This window comes from Petaurus breviceps, unplaced genomic scaffold (genome assembly GCF_028583685.1).
Source record: "Petaurus breviceps papuanus isolate PSGF00001 unplaced genomic scaffold, PetGlider_PUasm1.0 90459, whole genome shotgun sequence".
NCBI classification, from domain to species: Eukaryota; Metazoa; Chordata; class Mammalia; order Diprotodontia; family Petauridae; genus Petaurus; species Petaurus breviceps.
The window spans coordinates 2,533,745-2,558,069 of NW_027187259.1; the positions used below are offsets into that span (position 1 = coordinate 2,533,745).

The 24,325-nt window shown below is 37.6% G+C and overlaps 1 protein-coding gene across 5 annotated transcripts in view; it reads right to left on the minus strand.

Moving 5' to 3' along the window:
- BRWD3 (bromodomain and WD repeat domain containing 3) overlaps positions 1–24,325 on the minus strand; it is a 133,569-nt gene that overhangs the window by 14,302 nt on the left and 94,942 nt on the right. For 3 of the 5 annotated variants that reach the window (XM_069062553.1, XM_069062552.1, XM_069062551.1), the window contains exons 26-37: positions 24,162–24,286; positions 22,944–23,026; positions 18,089–18,200; positions 17,180–17,241; positions 16,927–17,082; positions 15,844–15,964; positions 15,133–15,258; positions 14,949–15,048; positions 13,576–13,632; positions 12,961–13,098; positions 10,235–10,387; positions 9,262–9,425 (exon numbers count right to left, since the gene is read on the minus strand). In XM_069062553.1, coding sequence (XP_068918654.1) covers positions 9,262–9,425; positions 10,235–10,387; positions 12,961–13,098; positions 13,576–13,632; positions 14,949–15,048; positions 15,133–15,258; positions 15,844–15,964; positions 16,927–17,082; positions 17,180–17,241; positions 18,089–18,200; positions 22,944–23,026; positions 24,162–24,286 — 1,397 coding nt within the window. The remainder of the gene's footprint in view (positions 1–9,261; positions 9,426–10,234; positions 10,388–12,960; positions 13,099–13,575; positions 13,633–14,948; positions 15,049–15,132; positions 15,259–15,843; positions 15,965–16,926; positions 17,083–17,179; positions 17,242–18,088; positions 18,201–22,943; positions 23,027–24,161; positions 24,287–24,325) is intronic. The other 2 variants (XM_069062554.1, XM_069062555.1) reach the window with 2 other exon arrangements.

Consider the following 24,325-nt stretch of genomic DNA (forward strand, 5'->3'; position numbering starts at 1 on the left):
CTTTTAAATGATTTTACAAATGAAGGAAGAGGTGCTAGAGGAAAACAACTGATTAAGAAATGAGAGCTATGAAAAGAGAATTCATAACTTGGCACAAGAAGTACAAAGCAACAATTTCCTAAAACATCACAATGGGACAAATAGAAACCAGTGATTCCATGATGTGGGAAATACTAAAAGAAAGTTAAAAGACTGAAAAAAAAGGAAGCTATTTCATATAATAATTAACCTAGAAAACAAAACAAAGAGAGATCATCTAACAATCATTGGACTAGGAAGCTGAGCCAAGATAGTGGGAAGCAGAAAGCTGTATAGTGAGCTATTCCTCCTCCAAACAGATCTAGAAAAGACACCAGACTGAATCCTGTTGGGAAAGCCAAAGAAAATGCAATTTTTCCTGCCCAGGTAGGCATAGGGAAAAAAAGAGGGCAGAGAACTTTGAGGACAGAGCATCTGAGTAGGGATATTCCATCACACAAGGAAAGGCTGTGTACTAAGCCAAACCCACACCAGTGAACTTTGACAGAAACAGATAACATTATTGCCCATTACTCATTCTCAGGTCAAAGATCCAAGGCAGAATGAGGAGGGGATCTGTACCCAGGAGTGGCCTTTCAAGATAAAGTCCTAGACAAGGAAAGCTAGGTGGCTCAGTAGATAAAGAGCTGGGCCCAGAACTGAAGATATGAGTTCAAATCCAGCCTCAAGACACCCTGGGAAAGTCATTCAACCATTGCCTCAGTTCCCTTATCTGTAAAATGGGCATAATAACAGCAGGTACCTCTCAAGGTTGTTGTGAGATTGAAAGCTGTAATACGTGTAAAGTGCCAGGGCGGGGAACCTGAGACCTCATGGCCACATGTGGCCTTCTAGGTCCCTGGATGCCGCCTTTTGACTGAGTTCAAGTTTTACAGAACAAATCCTTTTATGAAGGGGATTTGTTCTGGGAAGTTTGGATTCAAAGGGCTGCACTTGAGGACCTAGAGGGCCACATGAGGCCTCCAGGCAGGAGGTTCCCCACTCTGGCTTAGCACAATGCCTGGCACATATGAGGTGCTACATAAATATCAGGTGCTTCATTATTATTATTATTAATTATTATTATTATTATTATTATTATTACCAAGAGAGGAAAATTTCAGAAGCAGGCTCAGGTCATCCTTACTCCAGGCCCAATGTTCTATCCACCAAACCTCCAATGAATCCAAAGCATTCATTTAAAAAGAGTTTTCATTTCGTTAAAGTTAACAAAAGTTAAATGGTTTTTGTTGTTGTATTTTTAAATAAATGAAATGAGACTATTAGAGAAAAAAGTAAGGGAAAAAATGAGCACTTTGGAAGAAATAATTGGAAAGGGAATTAACACTTTGGCAAAAGAGGTATAAATCATACAGGCAACAAACTCCCTAAAAACTGGAAGAGACCAAATAGAAACCAAGGATTCCACGAGACAAGAAATATCAAAATAAAGTCAAAGGTCTGAAGAAAAAAAAAAAGAAGAAGAAAATATGATTGGGCGAAGACAAATGAGCCAGGAAACATCATGAAGAAAAAAAGTTCAGAATCATAGGGTTACCTGAAAGCCATGACCAAAAAACCCCAAACCACTAGATGTCATATTGCAAAGAAATCAAAACTGTTCAGACTTCTTAGAACTAGAGGGCAAGTGGAAATAGAATCCATTAGTCACTTACTGCAAGAAACCCCAAAATGAAAACTCCTAAGAATATCTCCCAGGAACAACATACCCAAATCTAGAGTTTCTACGGCAAAGAAAGAATAGTGCAAGCAGACAGAAAAATAATTCAAGTACTGAGGAGTCACACTGAGGACCACATAAAATTCAGCAGCCATGACTATGAAGCAGTGAAGAGCTTGGAATACAATGATCCAGAGTTTTGTAAAAGATGAGGGTTGCAGTCAAGAATAATTTACCCAGATAAAATAATACAATCTTAAGGGGAGGGGGGGGGGATGACCCTTCAATGAAACTGAGAACTTCCAAGTATTCCTCATGAAAAGACCATAGCTATGTGGAAATTGTAAGGTTCAAACAAAGGAGTGGAGAGAAAACATAAAAAGATAAACATGAATGAACAATCATAAGAGACTAACAAGAATAGGGGAGATGATATATGTTTCTCCTCTAAACCCTATTCTTATCAGGGATCATAGAGAGAGTCTAATTAGACAAGGCCTATAAGTGGTTCTGTTATGTCCTAATGACCTTAAGAAAAGACTAGAAAGAGGGGAAGAATACACTTGGAGGGTTAGGGTGAAGGAAAGTTATGGAAAATTATCTCTCATAAACAAGATGTAGAGGTCTCTAGAAAAACAAAAAGAAGGGAGTGAGTGGCAGAACTGTTGATAATTTCAATATCACTCATTTTAACTGGTCAAAGGAGAGAAGAATACATATATAGACACAGATACAGGGAGGAAGACAGACAGGCAGAATTAGTTACTGAGGGAAATCGAGAGGGGGAAGAGAAGTGTTGAGAGGATAAGGATTAGTACTAAGCACAACAATCTTAAGAATGTACAAAAATATTTATAGCTCTTTTTGAATTGGCAAAGAAAGAAGAATGCATAAATTGGGGAACAGCTGAGCAAGCTGTGATACATAAATGTGATGGAATATTATTGTGCTGTAAGAAATGATGATGAGATGATTTCAGACAGACCTGGGAAGATTTGTATGAAGAGAGGCTGAGAGAAGTGAACGGTAGATACAATGACAACAATATGGTAAAGATGAAAAAAACTTGGAAAGACTAAGGAACTTGGAACAGTATAATGCCCAATAACCATTCCAGAGGACTAAATGAAGCATGCTACCCACCCTTCCTGACGGAACGATGAAGGGCTCAGAATGGAGAATGAGACATATATATTTTTTTGGACATGGCCAATGAGGAATTTTTCTTTTTGCTGTACTATACATGCTTTAATATGGGTTTTGTTTTTTTTTTTATTTTGTTTTCAACTAAAGGGTTGGGGAGGAACAGAAGGTAGCTTTTTTTCACTCCTTGAAAAAAATAAAATGTAATAAAAAAAACAAACAAAAGGAAATCTTAAAAGAAAACCATGCAGATCTCTTTGAACCAGAGGGCAAAGTGGAAACTGAAGGAATCCACCAGTCATTCACCTCCTGAAAGAAGTCTCAAAATGAAAATTTCTAGGAACATCACAGTCAAAATCCAGAGATTCCAGGTCAAAGAAAAATTACTGCAAATATCCAAAAAGAATTCAAGTACCAAGGAGTCACAATGAGGATCACATGTGATTTAACAGCAGCCATTATATGGGAGAAGAAAGATTGGAATACAACATTCTAGAAGGCAAAGGATAGAGGCTTATGACCAAGAATTACTTCTCTGGAAGGCCCAAACATAATCCTGAAGGGGGGAAAATGGATCTTTAATAAAAGAGAGGGTTTCTAACCATGACTAATAAAAACAAAACTTGAGCTGAGTAGAAATTTTGAAATATGAACAATCAATCATAAGAGACTTAACAATGAATAATAGTTAACATGCAAATATGAGAAAATAATACATTTGTCCCCTCAGAACCCTAACATCACCAAGGGTTGTAGAGGGAGTCAAATAAGACACAGGGACTGTTTTTCTATGTTTTAATGATCTTAAAAGAAGGCAGGAAAGGGAGGGGGAAAGGAATACATGGAAGAAGAAAAAACAATAATTGGGAAATTATCTCAAATAATTGCAATATGCAAGTGGAAGAGTATACAGTCCAGAAGGAAAAGGTGACACTTGAACTGACCAGAGGAGGGAAGAACACACATTATGGGAGGCATAAATTCCAAGTAAAACAATCTATCTATGGAGAATGGATCATGTGGGGGCAGGGGATTTAAAAGGAAATAAAGAACATGTGTGTGGGCTCTGGATGAAGGAAAGTAAAGAGGGCAAAAGAAGGCTGAAGAAAAAGCTCTGGTGTTGAGTATACATCACAATCACTACCCTCTTTATAAAGGGGTGACACAAAACAGAGAAAGGAAAGAATAAGAGGATGATGGTAAACATGTATTTCATAATACTATGAACGAGATGACCTCACCAAGAAAAAGGAAGAGAAGAACGGAAAAGATCAGAAAGCAGAGTCCAACAATATGTTGTTAGAAACAAAGACGCACAAAGAGCTAAAATAAACTACTGGAAGAAAATCTTATGTTTCGGCTAAAATTTTTAAGAAGGCATCATGATCTCAGACAAGGCAATAGAGAAAACAGACTTTAATATATGCTTTTTAGATTTAGATTAATTCCCCCATCACCCCCCCAAAAGTTATGGACGTGAATAGAATTTTATAAAAGGTAAATGTGATATTACTCTGCTGTAATGCCATGCACAAGCAGCTTTCCAGACGAATGCTACTGTGAACAGCTTTTAAGGTTCTGATTACACAGTATAGTGAACAACTAAATTAACTCAATCAGTCACTTATTCAGCAAAGTCTTCCACTCTTGGGGCAAAGTCTTGATTAACTAAGTCACTTATTCAACAATCAATTACTAAGTATCATACACAAAACCCTCCACACCTTAGGTCACTAGTAAATTATAATTCCCTAATTACTCAGTACCCAAGGAGAGGTCTTTTCATCTTGACTTGGGGCCTGTTCTCAGATTCACTGGATCCCCTTCCATGGTCTCAGATTCTACCTGAATTCACCAGACTGTCACCTGGGTTCAATGGCAGACAGATCCCAGTTCCTTGTCCAGCTCTCTGGGTAGGTTCTGTACCACACTGAAGTTCACAGGGTCTGGTCCATGTCAGCTCCTTCACAATTTCTGCTCCAGGGAATTCATGGCTCAACCAAGCCACAAACAAACAAAGTCTCAGCATCCCAGTCATGCTTCCTCAACCACCAGGGCTCTGGGCTCCTGGCTCCTCCCACCAGATGCTGGTCCTAAGAGATTCTGACTGTGCCTCTCTGAGGCTTTTCCTTATATACACACACAGCATTAGCTTCCTGTTTCAGCCAACCCCTTTCTGTTACATCAGTAACAGGAGACATGAGTTCATACCTTCTGTTTCCCCAACAGAGCCTTGATCAGTTACTAAGTGCTAAGTACCCGCTACCTTTGCCAACACAAAGGGATCATCAAATTCAAATTACAATTACCATTATATCTGGTCATTACTGCATTGGAATAAAAAGGAGTGAGTATACATGGCTTAGCTGACTGCATGGAACCTTTATAAAAAGTGACCATGTGTTAAGGCATAAAAACCTCACAAACAAAAGGAGAAAAGCAAAAATGTTAAGATAATGACAATATAACAAAATTTTGGGGGTGTGGTCAAAGCAGTCCTTAGGGGAAAATCTCTGTCTCTTAATGCTTTCATCAATAGAAAAGAGAAAGAAAAGATCAACAAACTGGTCAAGCAACTTCAAAAAACAAAACAAAAACAACCCTAGAAAAACCAACGAATTAAAAAACCAATTAAATGCCAGAATAGTAATCTAGAAGATCAAAGAGCTTAACAAAACTAAAAGCAAACACAGTACTGATTAATAAATAAAATTAGAAGCTGGTATTTTTTGGAGGGGAGGGGAATAGCTCAAATTTAATCTATTTTTTACAAAGATTTTTTTTTTTAATTATCTTAAGAGGAAACACAAAAACAAACAAACAAAAAATGACTTGGTACCTAAATCAAGGAGAATCAAAACAGAGAAAGAAAACTCTAGACAAATATCCATAATGAATACTGATGCAAAAATTTTAAATAAAATTCTAAGAACGTTGCTTTAGCAACATATCACAAAGATCATACATAATGACCAGACTGGATTTATACCAGGAATGAAGAGTTGGTTTAATATTGAGAAGAGGAAAGAAGGAAGAAAAAGAAACAAGCATTAACCAAATATTTACTATATGCCATTGTGTTAAGCTATAAACACAATAGATCATATTAATACCAAGAAAAAAAATCCCATATCAATATATTAAAAAAAGCTTTTGACGAGATACAACACCCATTCCTGTGAAAAATAATAGATAACATGGCAATAAATGAATCTTTCCTTAATCTAAGTAGTATTCGTTTTAAAACTAAAAGCCAAAATGATATGCAATGGAAAAAAAACTTAAGAGACTTTCCCAATAAGAACATGATGTCCATTATGCTTAAGTTTGTTTTGGTTTTTCTGAAGGGGGAAAGGCAAGGCAAGGGTTTAGTGACTTGCCCAAGGTCACACAGCTAGTAAGTGTCAAGTTTCTGAGGCCGCATTTGAACTCAGGTCCTTATGACTCCAGTATGGGAGCTCTATTCACTGCACCACCTAGTTGCCCCCAGGATGCCTATTACTAACCATCGCTATTTGATGTAGTTCTTGAAATGCTATAGTTATCAGAAAAAGAAAGTGAGGGAATAAACATAGGCAAATAGGAAATAAAATTATATTACTTTTTGCAGATGATAAGATGGTTTACTTAGAGAACCCTAGATTGTAAACTAACTAAAAATTAACTGAAACAATAACTTTAGCTAATTTGCAGGATGGAAAATTCCATTTAAAATAACTACAGAATGTATAAAATACTTGAGCCTATGTGCAAAGAAATGCACAAGAGCTACATGAATATAACAGAGGCAGCAAGCTAGCATGGTGGATAGAGCACTTCACCTGGAATCAGAAAGACCTGAATTAAAATCTATCCCCAGAGAGACATCTTGGATGTGTGGCCCTGGGCAAGTCACTGAACCTGTCTACTTCAGTTTCTTCATAAGTAAGATGAGGATAATAATCATATCTACCTCCTTAGGTTGTTTTAAGGATAAAATTAGTGGAATTTATAAAGAGTTTTGCAAATCTTGATGTGTTATAATATAAATTCTAGCTCTTTATGACAAAACAGAAATAAAGACAGACCTACATAACTGTAGACATTAACTGCTCAGTGGTAGACCAAGTAACATAATAAATAATGACCATATGGCCTAAATTAATCTATTTATTCAGTCCCATACCAATCATACAATTAAAGGATTACTGAATTATTAAAAAAATAACAAAATAGACCTGGAGGAATAAAAAGTCCAGAATCTAAAGGGAGATAATAAAAAAAAGTACAAAGAGGACCTACCTACCAGTAGCAGATCTTAAATTATACTACAAAGTAGTAAAAGGGTAAGAAAGATGTAGAGAAGCAAATGAAACTGGTAGCCTAGTAGTTCATAAACCTATAGATCCCATATATTGGGATAAGAACTCACTATATAACAAAAATTGCTGAGAAAACTGGAAAGCAGTCAGGTAGAAGTTAAGAATACACCAAAGGTCTACATGATTCAGACATAAAGAGGGTGATATCATGAAAAAAAAATAAAATAAGAGGGGCAAGGAAGAAATTACCTGTCAGAACTACATGGCTAGGGGGAAGAGTCCCTGATTAAACAAAGTACAAAGAGGACCACAGACGAAAAAATGGTCAGTACTGATCACTAAGTTGGGTTGGAGGGGGAGATGGATTTTTGTTAATTGAAAATAATCAGTTACAGAGGATGTCATCTTCACCCCCAAACCATCCATGTTCTGTAACAAATGCACAACATATATTTTGGCTGGGAAAATGGCATGGATCTGATTAAGTAAACCTTCCCAGGGTAAAATGGAATATCCTTACCTACCTAAGCGATAATCACCATGTATGCAAAGCTACTAAAGTACTGACTAAAGATGCCTCAGTAATTGCTTGTTTATTTTCTGATGAGTAACTCTTTGTACTTGGTGTAAAAGTAAGGGGATAAGGACAGGAACAGGACTTGTAATTTCATGAGTAGAAGGAACTAGCGGGTAGGGGAACTTCACCCCCACCAATTCAGATAGTCACCTTTTCTGCAACTTAGTCTTAGAAAGTCATCTGGATAACTGGTATCCAACTCACATAAAAAAGGGATTTCTGTAGCTACATGGCCAACTTCAAAAATTACAAAGGAGCATTATTTATGCAGTATTGCATTTTTTGAATTTTGTTCAACATTTCTCATTTGACAGCTCTGGTTTGGAATGCTGAGTGGGCAGTCACACCAGCAGAATGGGGCAGAGAGAAGAATTCTTGGCCACCACGATCCCCCTCTTAATGTTGGATCATATTCAAGGTCTCCTTGCTGTAAGGGTTATGGGATTTAAAGATCTTCCATGCCCCATTGGACTTGCTGACGTAGCAGGAAGGGGCGGAGCAAGAGGAAGCGGAAGCAAAACTAGAGTTCCTGTGGTGTCTGGCGGTGGTGGCGATGGCGGCAGCAGCAACAGAGGCAGCGGCAGCGCAAAGCCCTTTTTGAGTTAGCCAGAATTTCTGCTAAGGACTCCTGCTGAGGACTGCCAGGGGCCGGAGCTGTTGGGAGCGCGCTTCCCGGACGCTGGGTGGTTGCTGTGAGTGGGGAGAGGAGGACCTTTGCCTGAGGTAGCCTGTTCTGTTTTAAAGGCTTGAAAATGTGGGTGCTTTCTACTTTATCTACCTGTGCCAATGTCATAACTACTCTGATGGCTTTCACTTTCTGGTTTTGGGACTCAGTCTTTTGGTATCTTAATAAATTTTCTAGTTTATTCCCCCATATGGCAAGCATGATGTATTTTGTGATGGATAATTATATCAGCATATCTGTAATCTCCATAGGCATTGTGAATATGGCATTGCTGATACACTTGCACATTAAGGATGAGCAAAGAAGTAACTAGAATTTCAGGAGAAGTTGTTACTGAATGTTCTAGGTCCATGGTCCACCCAGACCTTTTCTGAAACTGCACTGTGAGCATTTCTAATTGTAATTATTGCCCCACTTTGGGCACACAGTCTTTTTTATAGACTTTATCTATTTCATTATCACAATAAACATGTGAGATAGAATGGGAAATGCAAGGCCACTGATCTGCTCATGGTCACACACTGATTAAGAATTCAACTGAGACTCCAGGTTTCCTATGGTCCAGGTCAGTTCTAGCAAGCAGACCGAACATCAAAGGAACCAGCAGGGAAGTAAGAACCCTAGAATTACTAACAACACTCCTTTTGTCCCTCAAACCAAAGATTTTCACATTAGATGTGTGACTTCCCAAATGATGATGATGATAATGGTATTAATGTAACATGATGCTGATGCACGAAGGACATCAAAGAACTTGTAGAGAATACATGGGGGAAGAGACAAGGGGAAAAGCAGCAAAGAAGGGGCGGAGGCCAGCAAAGCTGTGAGACAGTCTGGGCACATCGGGTACAATTACCTTGATGCTCTGCTACTATTTGGTGAGCTACTGCTGCTCCGGAGCCGCTTTCTGTACGGGGGCCGTTTCCTCTTCTGACACTGGATGGTAGATTTATAATCAGAGATTATATTTTTAATATGATTTTCAAATAAGGCAGATAAGCGAAGAGTCATGCTGTAGATCTGAAACCAGGAAACATAACTTAGTACTATTAAAAAATAGACTAGGAAAATGCACAGAAACATCTGCATCATCATTCCAAACAAAATTTACATCTTGTCGTGAAATTTCACTCACCGAAATGATGAATTAACTACAGCAGAGCTCTTTTATATATGACTATTTGGTGAGAAAAAGCCTTGTGGAAAATTGACTACATGTAAATGTGGTACCAGTGGAGAGTATAGAAATACTGCCTTTTTTGCCCCCACAGTTTCATTTTGGAGAGAGTATCAGGGAAATGGTCAATGCAGTTAAAATGTTAAAAGTTCCAAAGAGTGATCATACCCAACTATGAAAATGAGCAAAACAACAAGAAATCTACAGATCATTTGTATATTTCATTTCTGCCGTCTCCACAATACCAACCACTTTTCTCCCAACTTTTTTTTTACCAAAAAAAAAAAAAAATTAACACTTGCCTAATTTTCCTCTTACTACTTACTATCGTCTTGACTTTTCTCTGATAGACTGAGGTAAATTGTACAAACAATAAAGAGGAGGCAAGTGAAAGGAAGACAAGTTAATTCAGTATTGCTTGTATGCAAAAATACCTTGGTAAGTAACATGCATACTTATTAACCCAGGTTTTAGTAAAGATATTTCAAGTGACTAAACTATTATATTCATAGCAGCACCTTGTTTAACTGTTTTAAAAGTGACCAAAGACAACTGTTTAATACAAATGACTGGTTGTCTAGATGAGGTTCAAGGAATTTCTTTTTTTTTAACAAAATGGTTAAAATAATTATTCCATGAAGAATACTCATACCCTTGACTTTTTATTAGGAGTATAAGCTTTTGAGTTGGTGAATATTAGGCGAACATCCTTATAAAATTCCAAAGGACTGGCATAGTTTCCTGCTTCCAAAGTTTCTTTCACAGTGCTGAAGTCCATAGGAGTGTCTATAATATCTTGATAATCCTAAAAGTATTAATGTATGTTATCATATCTAAATCTTGGCAACAGTGTTCAACAATACACATGAAGAGAGAGGTTTGTTTAGCATAACTAGATACTACCGTGTTTCCCCGATAATAAGACCTATCCCGAAAATAAGCCCTCCCCTTACTGTGTCAGATTCCTCTAAAATAAGCCCTCCCCCGAAAATAAGCCCTATTGAGATTGCTTCTGTAGTGAAGGTGATCCCCTGCGCTACACGCTACATTACGGTACCCTCTGTATGCACCGTCCCCCCCCCCTCCCCCGTGAGGCTGCATCCAATCAGAGCTGCAGCAGTGAACACATCATCCTGTTCTTCCCCAGTGTATTAAAATTGCTGTCAATGTTCATTAAAATAAGCCCTCCCCTGAAAATAAGCCCTCTGGTGTTTTTCTGTCCAAAAAATTAATAAGACAGTGTCTTATTATCGGGGAAACACGGTAGATAACCTCCATTATGCTTTAGAAAGTACCACCCAAACCACCCTAGACTTCCCAACCTTTCAAAACCAAAGTAAGCATAGCACAAAGTAGCTATCTCAGATGTCTCTAAAGCTCCTAGAAGTAGAAATAAGGTAAGGAGGGACCTTACATTCAATTCCCATTCTTCAGATGCAAATGGCTGTTCAAGGATACAGTGGAAAAGACAGATCATTAAAGAAGCTTAACTCCCTGCAAGAATCTCCAAAGCAAAGAACCCATGACCTTCCCCACCCCCAAAAGGCTGGCTCTCAGATTGGTATGGAATGATATACACGATATGAATTCTACCTTCCATCTGAAAGTCCTATTGTCTCTGAGGGTCATCACAATGATTCCCAATTAGATTTGAATGTTTTTAAGGAAAATATTCTCTTATTGTTTCACCCTGACTTTTCATCCTAGCAAAAATGATTAGACCTATCCACTAACAAAAGCCAAGGTAAAAAAAAAACCTTTAGTGAAAAAGTCTCAGAATTAAATTTCTCCCAATCCATGCAGAAATTACAAAACAATTAAACCATCATATTCTCTGCAAAGAACAGGAAGAAAAAAATTTCTTAAAAAAAAAGGCTCCTCAACTTGGTCCCTCTTACCTTCAAATGACAGATTTAAAGGGCTCAAGATGCATCTTTTGTTTAAGTCATTAAAAAAAAAAAAAGAAATTTCCATTTAGAATGGCTTTTAAGGCAATCAATTCGAGTCCAAAAACCACAGAGAAAAAAAAAAACCCAACCGTCAAAATTTGATGACTGCAAATCATAATCTAGAGCTTATTTAGGAAGGTCTCGGGCAGATAAATGCTCAATCAGTCTGATCTCAGCTCTTCTAAACAAACATGTTTTTGTGAAAATGGACAAAAGAAACTTTAAAAGTAGAAATCCATTAAAAAAAATGGCTTGCAACCTTTTCTGTGTAATTTTCTTTAAAGGCAAAGAAAGGAAAAGGACAAAAAAAGCTGTTGAACAGTTTTGTCAAATTATAAAAAGATTCACAGTAACATGAAAAAAAATCAATTTTTTAAAAGTTTGTTTTTTAAGTGGCTACTGAGCCTGTGCCACAGGGAGAAGAGAGTTCTCTGACTCTGACTGAGAGCCCAGTGGATTTCAGCAATCCTCTTCCTTGCTCCTGCTCACCCCTTGGAGAACAGAGAGCACATAATACTGTGCAGCCAGATTGCTATTACAAAAATATGAAATGCCGATAATGCAAGAGTTCCCAAATGAGGCTGTTCTTTTAGTATTTGCGAACAATCTTGAATTTTCCCTTCCTAATTATGCCTTGATATTATCCCAGAAAAAGATAAAATGTTCTCTATCCTTCAAAAAAAGATAGTTAAAGATTTGGAAGATTCATCAATTTCTATTTAAAAATGCCTTCCCCTGAACTAAAATGCTTTTCCTCCCCCAAGGAAGAATAATCCAAAGAAAAATCCAAGAATTTGTGCATAGAGGAAGACATCTTGGGAGCAGGAGTTCAAGGGTGGGTCTGATGGAGAGGTTCTCAACCAGGGAAGGTCCATGAATTTGCTCTTTAAAATATCTTAACTATTTTAAAATAACTGGTTACCTTTTGTAATATTACATACTGCTTTATGCATTTAGAAACATTATTCTGAGAAGGGATTCACACACAGACTTACCAGACTGCTTTAAAAAACAAATCAAATAATATTACAGATAGCTTCTAATGATCTTTTCCTCAATTGTCTCTCTCTGCTAAAATGAAAAGTGGTATTGTCGTATTGACTATGTGTCAGGGATTGTACTAAGTAAAAAGATCCAGTAAGAGTTAAGGGGAAGTGGATTGTTCATTGAATGCACACAACGTACTGAACTCTACTGTAATTTTAAAAAATTAAAAAAAGAAAACCTATGAAAGAAAAACAGATGATCAAGGTAGGAAACAGAAAAGAAGAACAGAAAGGTTTGAGTCTCCAAGTGAAGAGTGTAATTTTCAGACTTGGCATGCACAGGCATTCCACAAGTCAGAGTGACATTGTCAATGTCAAACTAAAACTTGCACTATGTAGAGTGAGACAGCACTGGTTCTCACTGAAGGAAGCACACAACTTACCGGGTAAGACAATTGATCAACTGGTTGTCGAAAGGGCTCAGAGTCTTCCCGTTCATAAATGAGGCTCAAAAGTTCTTTACACTGTTTTACCCATTCCACAGGAGCTGTTTGGATGGGAGTTTTGGGTGGGCATCTTACCTAGAAGTTTCATGGGAAACTGCAGTTAAAAGCTAAGATTGTATAGTAAATCACAGGCATCTCCTACATACTAGGTACTTAAAAACTTTCTGTAAAATGAGCATTTAAAAATAAGTAATTTTCCTTGTTTTTCATTCATATCCAAACACCAGTAGGCCTAATGTATATTAAAATGCTCTCCACTTAAAATGTAGCTTAAGTGAGTTCTAACCTTAGAAACATTCTGGCCCACACTTGCAAGGCCCCCATACATCCCAGCAACTCAAGTTTTCCGTCCCAACCCTTAGAACAACATTTACTCTTTTGACTGAATCAGTCCATTGTAGGGACATACAAATTTCACTTTTACAGTATCCTTTTCACGAATTCCCCCAGCTTTACAAGGGAAAATGCAACTTAAAGAAAGTTCTGCATTTACTAGTGTGGAAAATCTTGAAAAAAAGTATTTCCTTCCCAGCAGTTAGTTCCTTTACTCACTGTTATTCCAGAGGATGTTCCCGGACCATCAGAATCTAAATCTGGCACTTCTACCACCTAGAATTGAAGAGAAACATTATACTGAAAATTTTCAAAACTACTTGAATAATTCTAAATCTACAGTAGCCAAAACAGTCCTCAAAGGTTTCTTCCTTGGTGACAAGCAACAAAAGAAAAGCTTCACGGGGTGCTGAGAAAAAAGCTTTTCTTCCCCCTCCCTCTCTCCTTCTTTCTCCTCTTCCTCCTCCAATCTAAGAGGCAACAACAGGAAGAATCATTAGCACTTATTGCTTGCTAGTTGGTCAAAAAAGAGCTAGTAAGCAAAATGTTCACATTATTATATGTACGTGTATGTAGGTATACATGCACATAATTAGTGACTGGCTGATCTCAGTGCTTTAAGAAGTCAACTTTCATTAAAAAAGAAAAAACAAAATAACAAATCCTACCCTAAAACATGAATGTGCAGAAGTGTGTGATGATTTGAGGTTGTACTATAGGAAATGTAGCTATTTCAACAACGAAAAAACTTAACTTTGGGAAGTATGTGCCCATGAAGGCAGCTCCTCAAAATGCAGGCCAAGTACCCCAGGAGGATGAAAATAAACAACTTCCCTAAGTGCTAGGATTGCAAAGCCAAGCCAGAAATCAACTGAAAGAGGCATAAATCCCTTCTCATAAAGATGGGCTGTTGAATCCGATTTATCCTAATTAATTTGGGAGTTATTCTGTGCCATGTTAGCTGAAAGAGAACTGTTACTATATCCCAACTCTAAACCAAGTATGAGGTGAAAAACAAAACACAAGATTATGAACAGAATAATTACTTGTGTGTTTCATGGTAATAAAAAAAAATGGGATTTTCTGTGTTTTCCTAATTTTATGAGCAAGAATATCTAACTCACTCTGGAAATACATAATTCCATTTTTCATCCTCCTATATTTTCTAAGAATAGAATAAGCTACATACACTGGGGCAAATGAAGACATCTCATGAAACATGTTAAATCTCTCAAAACTGAGGTTAAAATACACTAAGCTTATACATACTATCCAACAAGAAAGAAAATTCATACAAATTTTGATTTAAGTTAGTCAATATTCCATCAAAAACAGTTAAGAAGTGTCAAATGCATCCTTTTCGAAACTCTGGAAGCCAAAATGCTGATTGCTTATTACTGAAACCTCTTGAAGTCATAAGAACATAACAACTGACCTGTCTTTGAACACTAGTAACTTCGGAATGACCCACCAAAATATGGGTGAGAGTTTTAATTGCAAAAAGATATTAATATATTAATGTCAATCAAACAAATTGCTCACATCCATTTTAAGCAACATTCAGAATCATTCACTTTTTCTGACATTCTTACCTCATTGTTAACATCCTGGTCCCCATCTTCCTCAGTACTTATTAAATCTTCTGCCTTAACTTTATTATACGTAGACAGAATATCAGTACAGCTCTGATCCCTGCAAAACAGGAGGACAAACTTTTGAGACAACTTTTAAAATTAAAAGTGTTTGTCCCTATGAAAAATTAAATTATTCTCTTACCCAATAAAGCGAAGTAAAACATCAGTTACAACTTTGGCTGCTTTAACTATAGGACTGTCAGGCTCATTGAAAGTCCTGGCATTATGCTCAATGTATCGTACCTCCCACATCAATGCTGATATTCTCCTGAATAAAAGAAAACGTATCTGTAAGTTGCCAAGAATAAGTATATTTATGCTGACATTCTAGAGATAAATAACACTTTGCATCCCATATGGAAGGTGACCAAACTGATGTGCACTACTGACACACAAACAGAAAAAAAGATTGTGTAGCCATAGAACCCCAGACACATGACTAGGGTACAAAAATCCTAGCCTGCACGCCAAAACTTGAGATCCAAATGAGGTAGGAAGTGATTTAGAGAGGTATGGGGGAGGAGGGGAAGAAGGGAAGTGGAGAGATGGGGACGGGGAAGACGACTTTCTCAAGAAGTAGAAAAAGAGAGAAAAGAATGCCAAGGAACATGGTTTTAGAAGTTACTTCTAGTGGTTACTTTTAAAGCACTTGTGGATGTGCAATAATACACCTTGTTTTTGGATTATGGGAATCAGGGGTCCAGGTTAATGGGATGAAATTGTGATGGATCATTTTGCACGATTCCTTATTTTATACTGTAACAATGCAGACATTATTGTATCAAACTAGCTCAAAAGGAACACATGACCAACATTCTGTATGGTCTACAAAAATTATAAGGACTCAACTAACCTATAAAACCGGTTTTCAAGTCTCCGTCTAATTGTGTTGAGGTCAGTTGGGTAAGCAACTACAGTGCAATACAAGGGGTAGGCACTAAGGTCCACGGGAACAGCAAAAGGGCTAGCAAAATCTACAAAGAACCAAGATCAAACAAGGCAATGTTAAAAACACAATGACATTTTTTATAAATAAATGAGATCCATTTCTCACAAATGCTTGCAAGGAGAGAGTATGATACAGCTACATTCCTAAAAATGATGGTGACTACATCATAGGACAACTAGTTGATATTGCTTTCAACTTGTAAAAGTATAAGCTTAGAAGAAATAAAATCTACCCATTCTGATGGAAACTTAAATACAATAATTTGGTGGAGCATACTTCAAAAAAAAAAAGATCAAAAGAGAAGCTATAAAATTTGGTTTCACTGTCATATTTAAAAGAACTTTGTAGATGTTTTGTGGGCAAACTCCATGTTTCCTTAGTCATACACTTTATGACATTTAGCAAAGCATACAAATAAAAGAAATGACTTACCCAAGATCTCTCCCAATGAACCTACCTGAACCAGAAGCTATCTCTGGTCCCAACAAACCCACCTGAACTAGAAGTGGCAGTCAGAGGGCAGAAATCTGGGGAGAGCTATCTCCTTATTACCAGCCACAATGACTTGGGGAGGACAAAGGTACCTTTACTATTTGGCCCCAGAAAACATCAGAAAAAACATAGCAGTAGGGGCGGCTAAGTGGCACAGTGAATAGAGCACCGGCCCTGCAGTCAGGAGGCCCTGAGTTCAAATCCGGCCTCAGATATTTGACATACTTACTGGCTGTGTGACTTTGGACAAGTCACTTAATCCCAATTGCCCTCCAAAAAGCAAAAGAAAAAAAATTTAAAATTAAATAAAAATTAAAAAAAACAACACCATAGCAGTCATTACTTTGTCCAGGCATTTAAAAGCACTAATGTTGAAAGAAAATTCCGTTTCCTCCCTATAAAAAGCAATGTATAATTTAATAAGGTAAGCTGTGAAATTAGATTCCATTCTACAGAGTAGAAATAAGTTCTCTTGGTCTTCTACGTCCATCATACCCAGGGTAAGAAGATGATCGATGCCCTGAATAATCCGTTCACACTCCTCATCTCTAGAATGAGCCCCCCATTCTCCTTCTTGAGGCCTGTAGAGCAGAGCAGTCAGTTCTTCCTGAGATACAGGGACACCAGCACCAACTTCATCTGGCAAGGCAGCTTGTGGAAAGAATAAATCAGAAACAATTAACTTGCACTCTCTGGGGACTGCCATGTTACTTTCAGAAGGAAAATGCATTTGCAAAAGGATATTTACTTCCTTCTGGAATTGGTTCCATGTCCCAGGGACTCATCTTTTCTCTCTCGTTATTGTCCCAACTATTAAAAAACAATAAGACAGAAATCAAATTCATATGCACTCGTTTTGACAGACATAAAGATAGAACCTTCTGTGTGTTATTTGAAAAAGCACAATGCCATTTTTGATGGGAGATCATTTTGCCTAGACAAAAGTAAACCCCTTAAGAAACAAAGGCTACTGACAATGACCTCCAATTATGAGGGTCAGTCTATTGACCTTATCACCTCCTCAACCCCAATTTCTATCTAATACTGAGTCAAGAAGAAAGGCAAGAAATGGCCACTTTAGGAATTGTGCTTTTAAGAAAAAAGGGTATCCATTTTGTAAATCTCTTCTTTCTATGAATTAAGTTCCCCTGCTATCTTCAGTGTGAACCAAAAAGTTAGGAACATCTTCTTTGCCAATCTATAGAGAGTAAACCCCCCAAATTAAGGTCTAGTGAATGATTGGAAATCATGCCAGATTTGTTGGACATAAAATTATGAGAAAAATTAAAAAAGGAAAAAGCTGCAGTGTGTTCATCAGGACTCCTCAAATCACAAAATTAAATAAAATGTTAGCTGCAAGTTTCTTGCTACTCTAATCATTTACATCAAATCACATGAGGACAGATTTCAGCAAGATGGTCTTAGAAAGAAGAGAATCCATGTCTAATACAAATAAAAACATAAAAGAGACAAATATGAGGAAGGAAGAAACAGAGTCCTAGGGCTTTGTTTTACACAATGGACCAACCATTAGGTGGTTAAATAATGGTATGATATTCTCAGATAAAAAATATTCAGGAAGGTTTATAAAGCCACATGTATTTATATACTGTGGCACGAAATGTGGATAAAAGGCCACTGTAATCACCATACTTACTGAACACTGTAACACTGGAAGGAGCTGTCAGGATACTCTGCTTGGAAAGGCTGCTGACTCTCCACAGTTCCAAACCACCATGCGTCATCTATTATACTGCGAAATCTGTCACCTACAATTTTTGTTAAAGAGAATCTTTAAAAGGCATTCATGTTTCCCATTGAACAAACTAAAATCTACGTATCTAGAACCATAAAGGATTCTAGGCAAAGACATTTTTTGAGATAATTGAATGTTATCCCTTCCCATACCATAACATCTTAAAATGTTTTAGCGAATTGTAATTCATTTCTAAGGGTTTTTTTCAAATTATATTTTTTCTATCTTCTTAAATACAGAATACTGAAAATAATTTACTATTTCCCAGATTACAGTTACATTGGCTACTGAGTATTCCTCCTCCAAGTCACACTGCCCAATGTCACATATGCTTTCACTGTGCCTGCATCTAACACGCTAAATAAACACTATCCTTATACTAATTTACGATTACTCAGAAATTCAGAAAACTAAATTGGTTAGGAATTATAGGTTAGGAGGCAGCTAGGTGGCACAGTGAATAGAGCACCAGGCCTGAAGTTAGGAGAACCGGAGTTCAAATCCAGCTTCAGACACTTGACATTTAACTAACTGTGTGACCTTAGGTAAGTCATTTAACTGACTGCCTTGCCTTCCTCCCTCCAAAAAAAAAAAAAATTATAGGTTAGATGAACATGAATGAGGCTTTAGGTAAGCTGGGTAAGAGTACATGGTTTCTGTATAGGGACTTAGTGGTACGAAGGAAGCTTTAGAGAGGAGGAAGACAGAGAGTATTACTGTGCAAGGCATCAAGACCATGTATATGATCCCAACATTATCGCAGGACCTTGAAAAAGATCTCTATTGGCTTGGGTGGGATTCTAGAGGAGGATTTATGAGAGGTCCCATACAAGAATCACCCAGGTAAAGAAGAGGTGACATTGGCCCACTGGAGGAAATGCCCACACTGTTCAGATCAAGAACCCTTACTCAAGTATAATCACTGAATGGAGCTACTTTGTTGAGCTCCTGCAGGCTGAGCTAGTTACTTCCTCTTACTGGGGAAGTTCTTTACATATCATGCTATTCACCCTTTAGATGGGAAGGACCAAAAAGAATCACCAAAGTCATATCATCTTCCAGTTTAGATGTTCCCCACACTATATAGATATAATCCTTTCCCCCCTTTAAAAAAAATAGATTTTATTTCGTTGGAGGTGTTTATTTTCTCCCTCCTACCTCCTGCACTGAGAAAGCAAAAAAAAACCCAAACCATTCCAACACTGGCATGTATAGTCAAGCACAACAATTCCCACATTGGTTATGTGCCAAAGGAAAAAAAATATGGCTCAATCTATACCCCAAGTCCATCAGCTCTCTCTCTGGAGATGGGCAACATTTTTGGTCACAAGCCCCTGGAATTGTGGTTGATCATTGTGATAATCAGAGTTTCTAAGCCTAAGTTGTTTGTCTTTAAAATATTTTGGTTATTATATAAATTGTTCTCCTAGTTCTACTCATTTCACTTTGCCTAAGTTTATAATACAAGACTAGGATTCCATTACACGCATATGCCATAACTTGTTGATTCCAATTCTTTGCCATTACAATATTTTTTACCTATTGGTCCTTTCCCCATTTTTTTATCTCTTTGGTAATTAGACCTAATAGTGGCATTGCTAGGTCAAAGGGCATGCACAGTTTAATAGCTTTTTAGGTGCAGATCAAAATTGCTTTCCAAAAGAGCTGATCCCACACATATATAATCTTTTCCATGGTATATAGGACCACAGAATCCTAGGATTTGGATGGAACCTTAGAGGCCATCGAGCCCAACACCCTCACCGTAAGAACAAAGCAAGTGAAGTTGTCAAGTGACACAGGGATATGAGAGATATAGCAGAGCTAGGATATGAACCCAACGTTCTGATTTCACATTCAGTGCTTCTGCCATTACACCACAGATACCCCCATAACACCAGAATTCCTTTTTTGGGGGTGGGTTTAAGAGGAAAGGGCTGCAGACTTGTGAGTTCATCAGTGGAGAAAGTTATCAGTAAGGAAAATTTCCTCTGCTAATTCAGATCACAATTAATCTGCAACTTTTATAGGATTAGAAGAGCTGACTAGGGAACTGAGTGAAGGATTAAGTGATTTGCCCAGGGTCATACAGCTAGTACATTATACAGGAGAAGTAAGACCTGAATCCAGGTTGTCCTGGCTCTGTGTCTGGCTTTCTATCCACAATCCAACACTGCTCTCTTTGGTTTCCACTAAACTAAAGGAGTCAGTTAATTCAAGAACAGGTTGATTCTCATTTTGGTGGCATAACTCATTTAATACTTAAGGTTCAAAGAAATTTGTAAACTAAAATTAATTGCAATGAGCAATCTTGGGCCCAGAAAAAAAGAAGAAACATAATTTCTTCTATACTGAGGCAGGGAGGTATGGAATGATGCTTATGTTGTCAAGCTGTGGTTCTTTTGTTGTTTGGTTTTCTTAAAACTGTTTCTTTATTGGGGGTGGGGAAGATAAGTATATTGGGAAATGTCAGGTATGGAAACATTATCTTCCAAAAAAAATGGGGAAAAATATGTTCATGAAAGAAAAACTAATCCTGTTCAGTCACTGACAGTGGCGTAGGTACAGGTTAATATGTGACTGACTATATACAAATTATCACATACTTGGTGAAAACTATCTATCAGTCACACTGTAAAGGATTGTAAAGCTTTCCAGCTGAATGCAATTGCCACAAATTAAGGAATCACAGGCATCTTTGGGTAGAATTCAAGCATTTGTCATTGAAATGGATGCATTAACACAAGTGTGTATGTGTATACATTTGTAACAATACAGTCTGCTGCTGATTATATATAAACACACATTTCTTGTATATTTATGTATGGGTGGATGTCCATTTGGAATTACTATTTTAAGAAATAAAACAAAAAGTTTGAGCTCAGGGAATCAAGTGGGCATAAATTATACAGATTGAAAAAAACCCAACTCTCTGATTTGGTTTCATGCCAAAATTCTGAGAATGAAAGGATTGTTCAAGGAAAGGAAATTGGCTCATAAGTTGGAATGATGAATAGGATAGTGCTCTGAATGGAAAAGTATTCATGGTAAGTAGGTGGCCCCTTCTGTAAAGAATGAGGGACCTGGCTTGGGAGAGTCTGATTTAAAAGTTGTGTAAATGACTAAGGACAACATAGGGATATACACCAAGATTTCAGTTAACATTCAACTCTTCTAGCAAGAGAAATTTCAAGTAAAAAAAAAGGAGTCAAGACAGAATGGATCTACATGAGGAGGTATCATCAATGTGGTAAGACGCATCTGCTTTTTCATCACTGGCTTTGACGTAAGCCAAAAAGTCTGTAGTAACCAGAGAAGAGTTAGAAAAAAAAAAAGTTCAAAAACAACAAACCCAAGATTCTCCTGTGTTGAGAAAGGTCAATAAAATACATGACATGATTATTGTTATCAAGTATGATTATATAAAAATAGGGGTTCATCTGCACCTGGAATAAATGGGGCAGCTTTGATTATACCAACTCAAAAAAGAAACAGTAGAACTAAAGAAGTTCCAGAGAAAAGAAAACAGTGCTCAGCACAGCTCCTGGCACACAGCAAGTGCTTAATAAATGCTGACTGACTGAGCGATCGGTTAATAAGATGAACCCAAGGACAATAGAGCTGTTGCAGGAGTACAGTCGAAACCGATTCACTTTTTTGGTTCTCAGCCCATGAATCTGGGAAAAGAAAGGGTTGGGTAACATCAAGAGCTCCTAACCTGGGATCTACAGGTCCCATTCCATTCAACATTTCCAAAGGGCCATAAACTTGGATAGGAAAATAATTAGATTTTTCTTTTCACTAATCTCTAACAGAAATTCAGGATTTCCTTCAATTACTAATTTTTAAAAAGTTAACCTTAAAAGTAATCAAGAGGTTTCATCAGCTTGCCAAAAGAGTGCATCTTCCAAGAAAGGCTAAGAGAACTCCTGAATTAGAAGATTTAAAGACATTTGTATTTTAGGTCATATGAATCTCTACATTTTAAGATTCCTCAGCCTGGAAATATTGAGAATGGACAAAATCAAGACTGAAAATACAAGGAAAGTGCACCAATTAAAGTCTAGATGAATGACAATATTTCTGGTTTGAAAATCATTCAAATTACACAACAGGTGGTATAGCGACAGAATCTTCTTGTTAATAACGTTATAAGTTGCAGAGGATAAAAATGAAGAGATCTAAAAAAGACTGACAGAAATTAATGGGTTTAGATCCATAGAAAATGTGGGTGCATGGGGCAGCTAGATGGCACAGTGAATAGACCACTGGCCCTGGAGTCAGGAGGACCTGAGTTCAGATCCTGCCTTAGACACTTACAAAAAACTAGCCATGCGACCTTGGGCAAGTCCTTTAACCCCAAATGCCCTACCTTCCCCACTCCAAAAAGCAAAAAAAAAAACATGTGGGTGCAATAGCTAAGTTTCTGAAATTATGTCACAGAGAGAAGCCTATGATTTCATTCAAGTTTCTTCTGTTGCAAATGCCAGCAAGCTGGCCACATCTCGTGCCAACTCTCCCGTCTTCAGACATATCGCTCATTTTCACTAACTCTTCATTCGCAAATTGAAAAGCAATGGAGATAACAAGCTGGTACAAGTTTTAGCTAATGACATTTGTGCTATCACCATTAATACCACACTCTTCTGCTCCAATACAAATACATTTCTGAGATCTATTAGTCAGCAACAATAACAAAGAACCCATTTATTTGCCCTAAAGTACTATCCATAAAAGGTGGCCAAAATCTACTTACCAGTCTGCCAGTTCCTTTCTTTGGCTTCATTATAAAACTGATGGAGAACAAGGAAATCGATAACATCTGGCATATCATGGTACCTTTGTAGAAAAAAAATGATATATTTCTATAAATAATGCCTTGCGTGTACCACTCAACGGCTATACACCCTGTGGAAAGGCCCTTAATTTCTCAGTGCCTAGGCAACTCTGATCCTGTAAGTTGCAGTGAGATGCCAAAGAGTTCACTATACCAATGAAATCCGTAAGTCTAACCCCTATCCCCCTAAAGTGTAGAGTCAATACTAATAAACTCCCATTTTGCTAGTGCCTGAAGGTTCAAAAAACTCTTTCTCTGATAACCTAATAAAGCAGGCAAAGACAGAATTATAAGCCCCACTTTACAGAAAAATGCACAGAGGCAGGTAGAGATGAACCAGCTAGCTGCTCTCAGACAGACACAGGCACAGGTGTCCTGCCTCCAAGGCCAAGGCCTCTTCTGTCCTAACTATATGTTCCCACTCACTGAAGGCCTATCAATATCAAGGTTGTCAATATAAAGATACAAAGGTATAGAAACAGGAAATGCAAGTATCTTGCGAGGGAAGTCCTTGGAGGTATGAGGTACACCAAACACACACATGCAGGCATACCAAGGGTTGTCTGATGGAAGCTGTGCCTAACTTATTAAACATATTCAAAAGTGAGAAAATTTTCCTGTCAATTTGCTTGACAAAAATTACCACTAAAAATAAATTTACAGGGGCAGCTAGGTGGTGCAGTGAATAAAGCACCGGCCCTGGAGTCAGGAGGACCTGAGTTCAAATCCAGCCTCAGACACTTAACACAAAAACTAGCCGTGTGACCTTGGGCAAGTCGCTTAACCCCAAGTGCCCTCCAAAAAAAAATAAGCAAAAATATAAATAAATTTACCGGGTCAGATAAAAGTTTAGCAAAACATTAAACAGAATTTAAAGCTCTAATTAAGTTGCTAAAAATTCAAAATTTGGCCATGAAAATAAAAGCCACCAGGAATAAGGAGAGCCATCAATGTTCTACACGTCTACAGTAAGATGGGACAGAGCTCAAGGCTAGGACTGTCTGGGGAATTTCTTCTAATACGTCACAACTAAGGAACAGCAGGAGCTGTTCTCTGCTGCATGCGAAGAAGGGATTTGATAAAACCTTATCGCTGAATTTGACAAAAAAGGTTCCATGACCACAATGTGCTACTTACTTAATGGAAAAAGATTCTCCAGTCATTTTGCCTGAGATGGGATCCAGAAACGCGAGTTTCAAGCAGCAAAGTGTAGGTGGTCCAATTTCATATTTGATTCCCACAGTCTTCACAAATTCTTGTTCCTATTCAGAGGAGACCAAAGAAATATGCTTTGATATAAT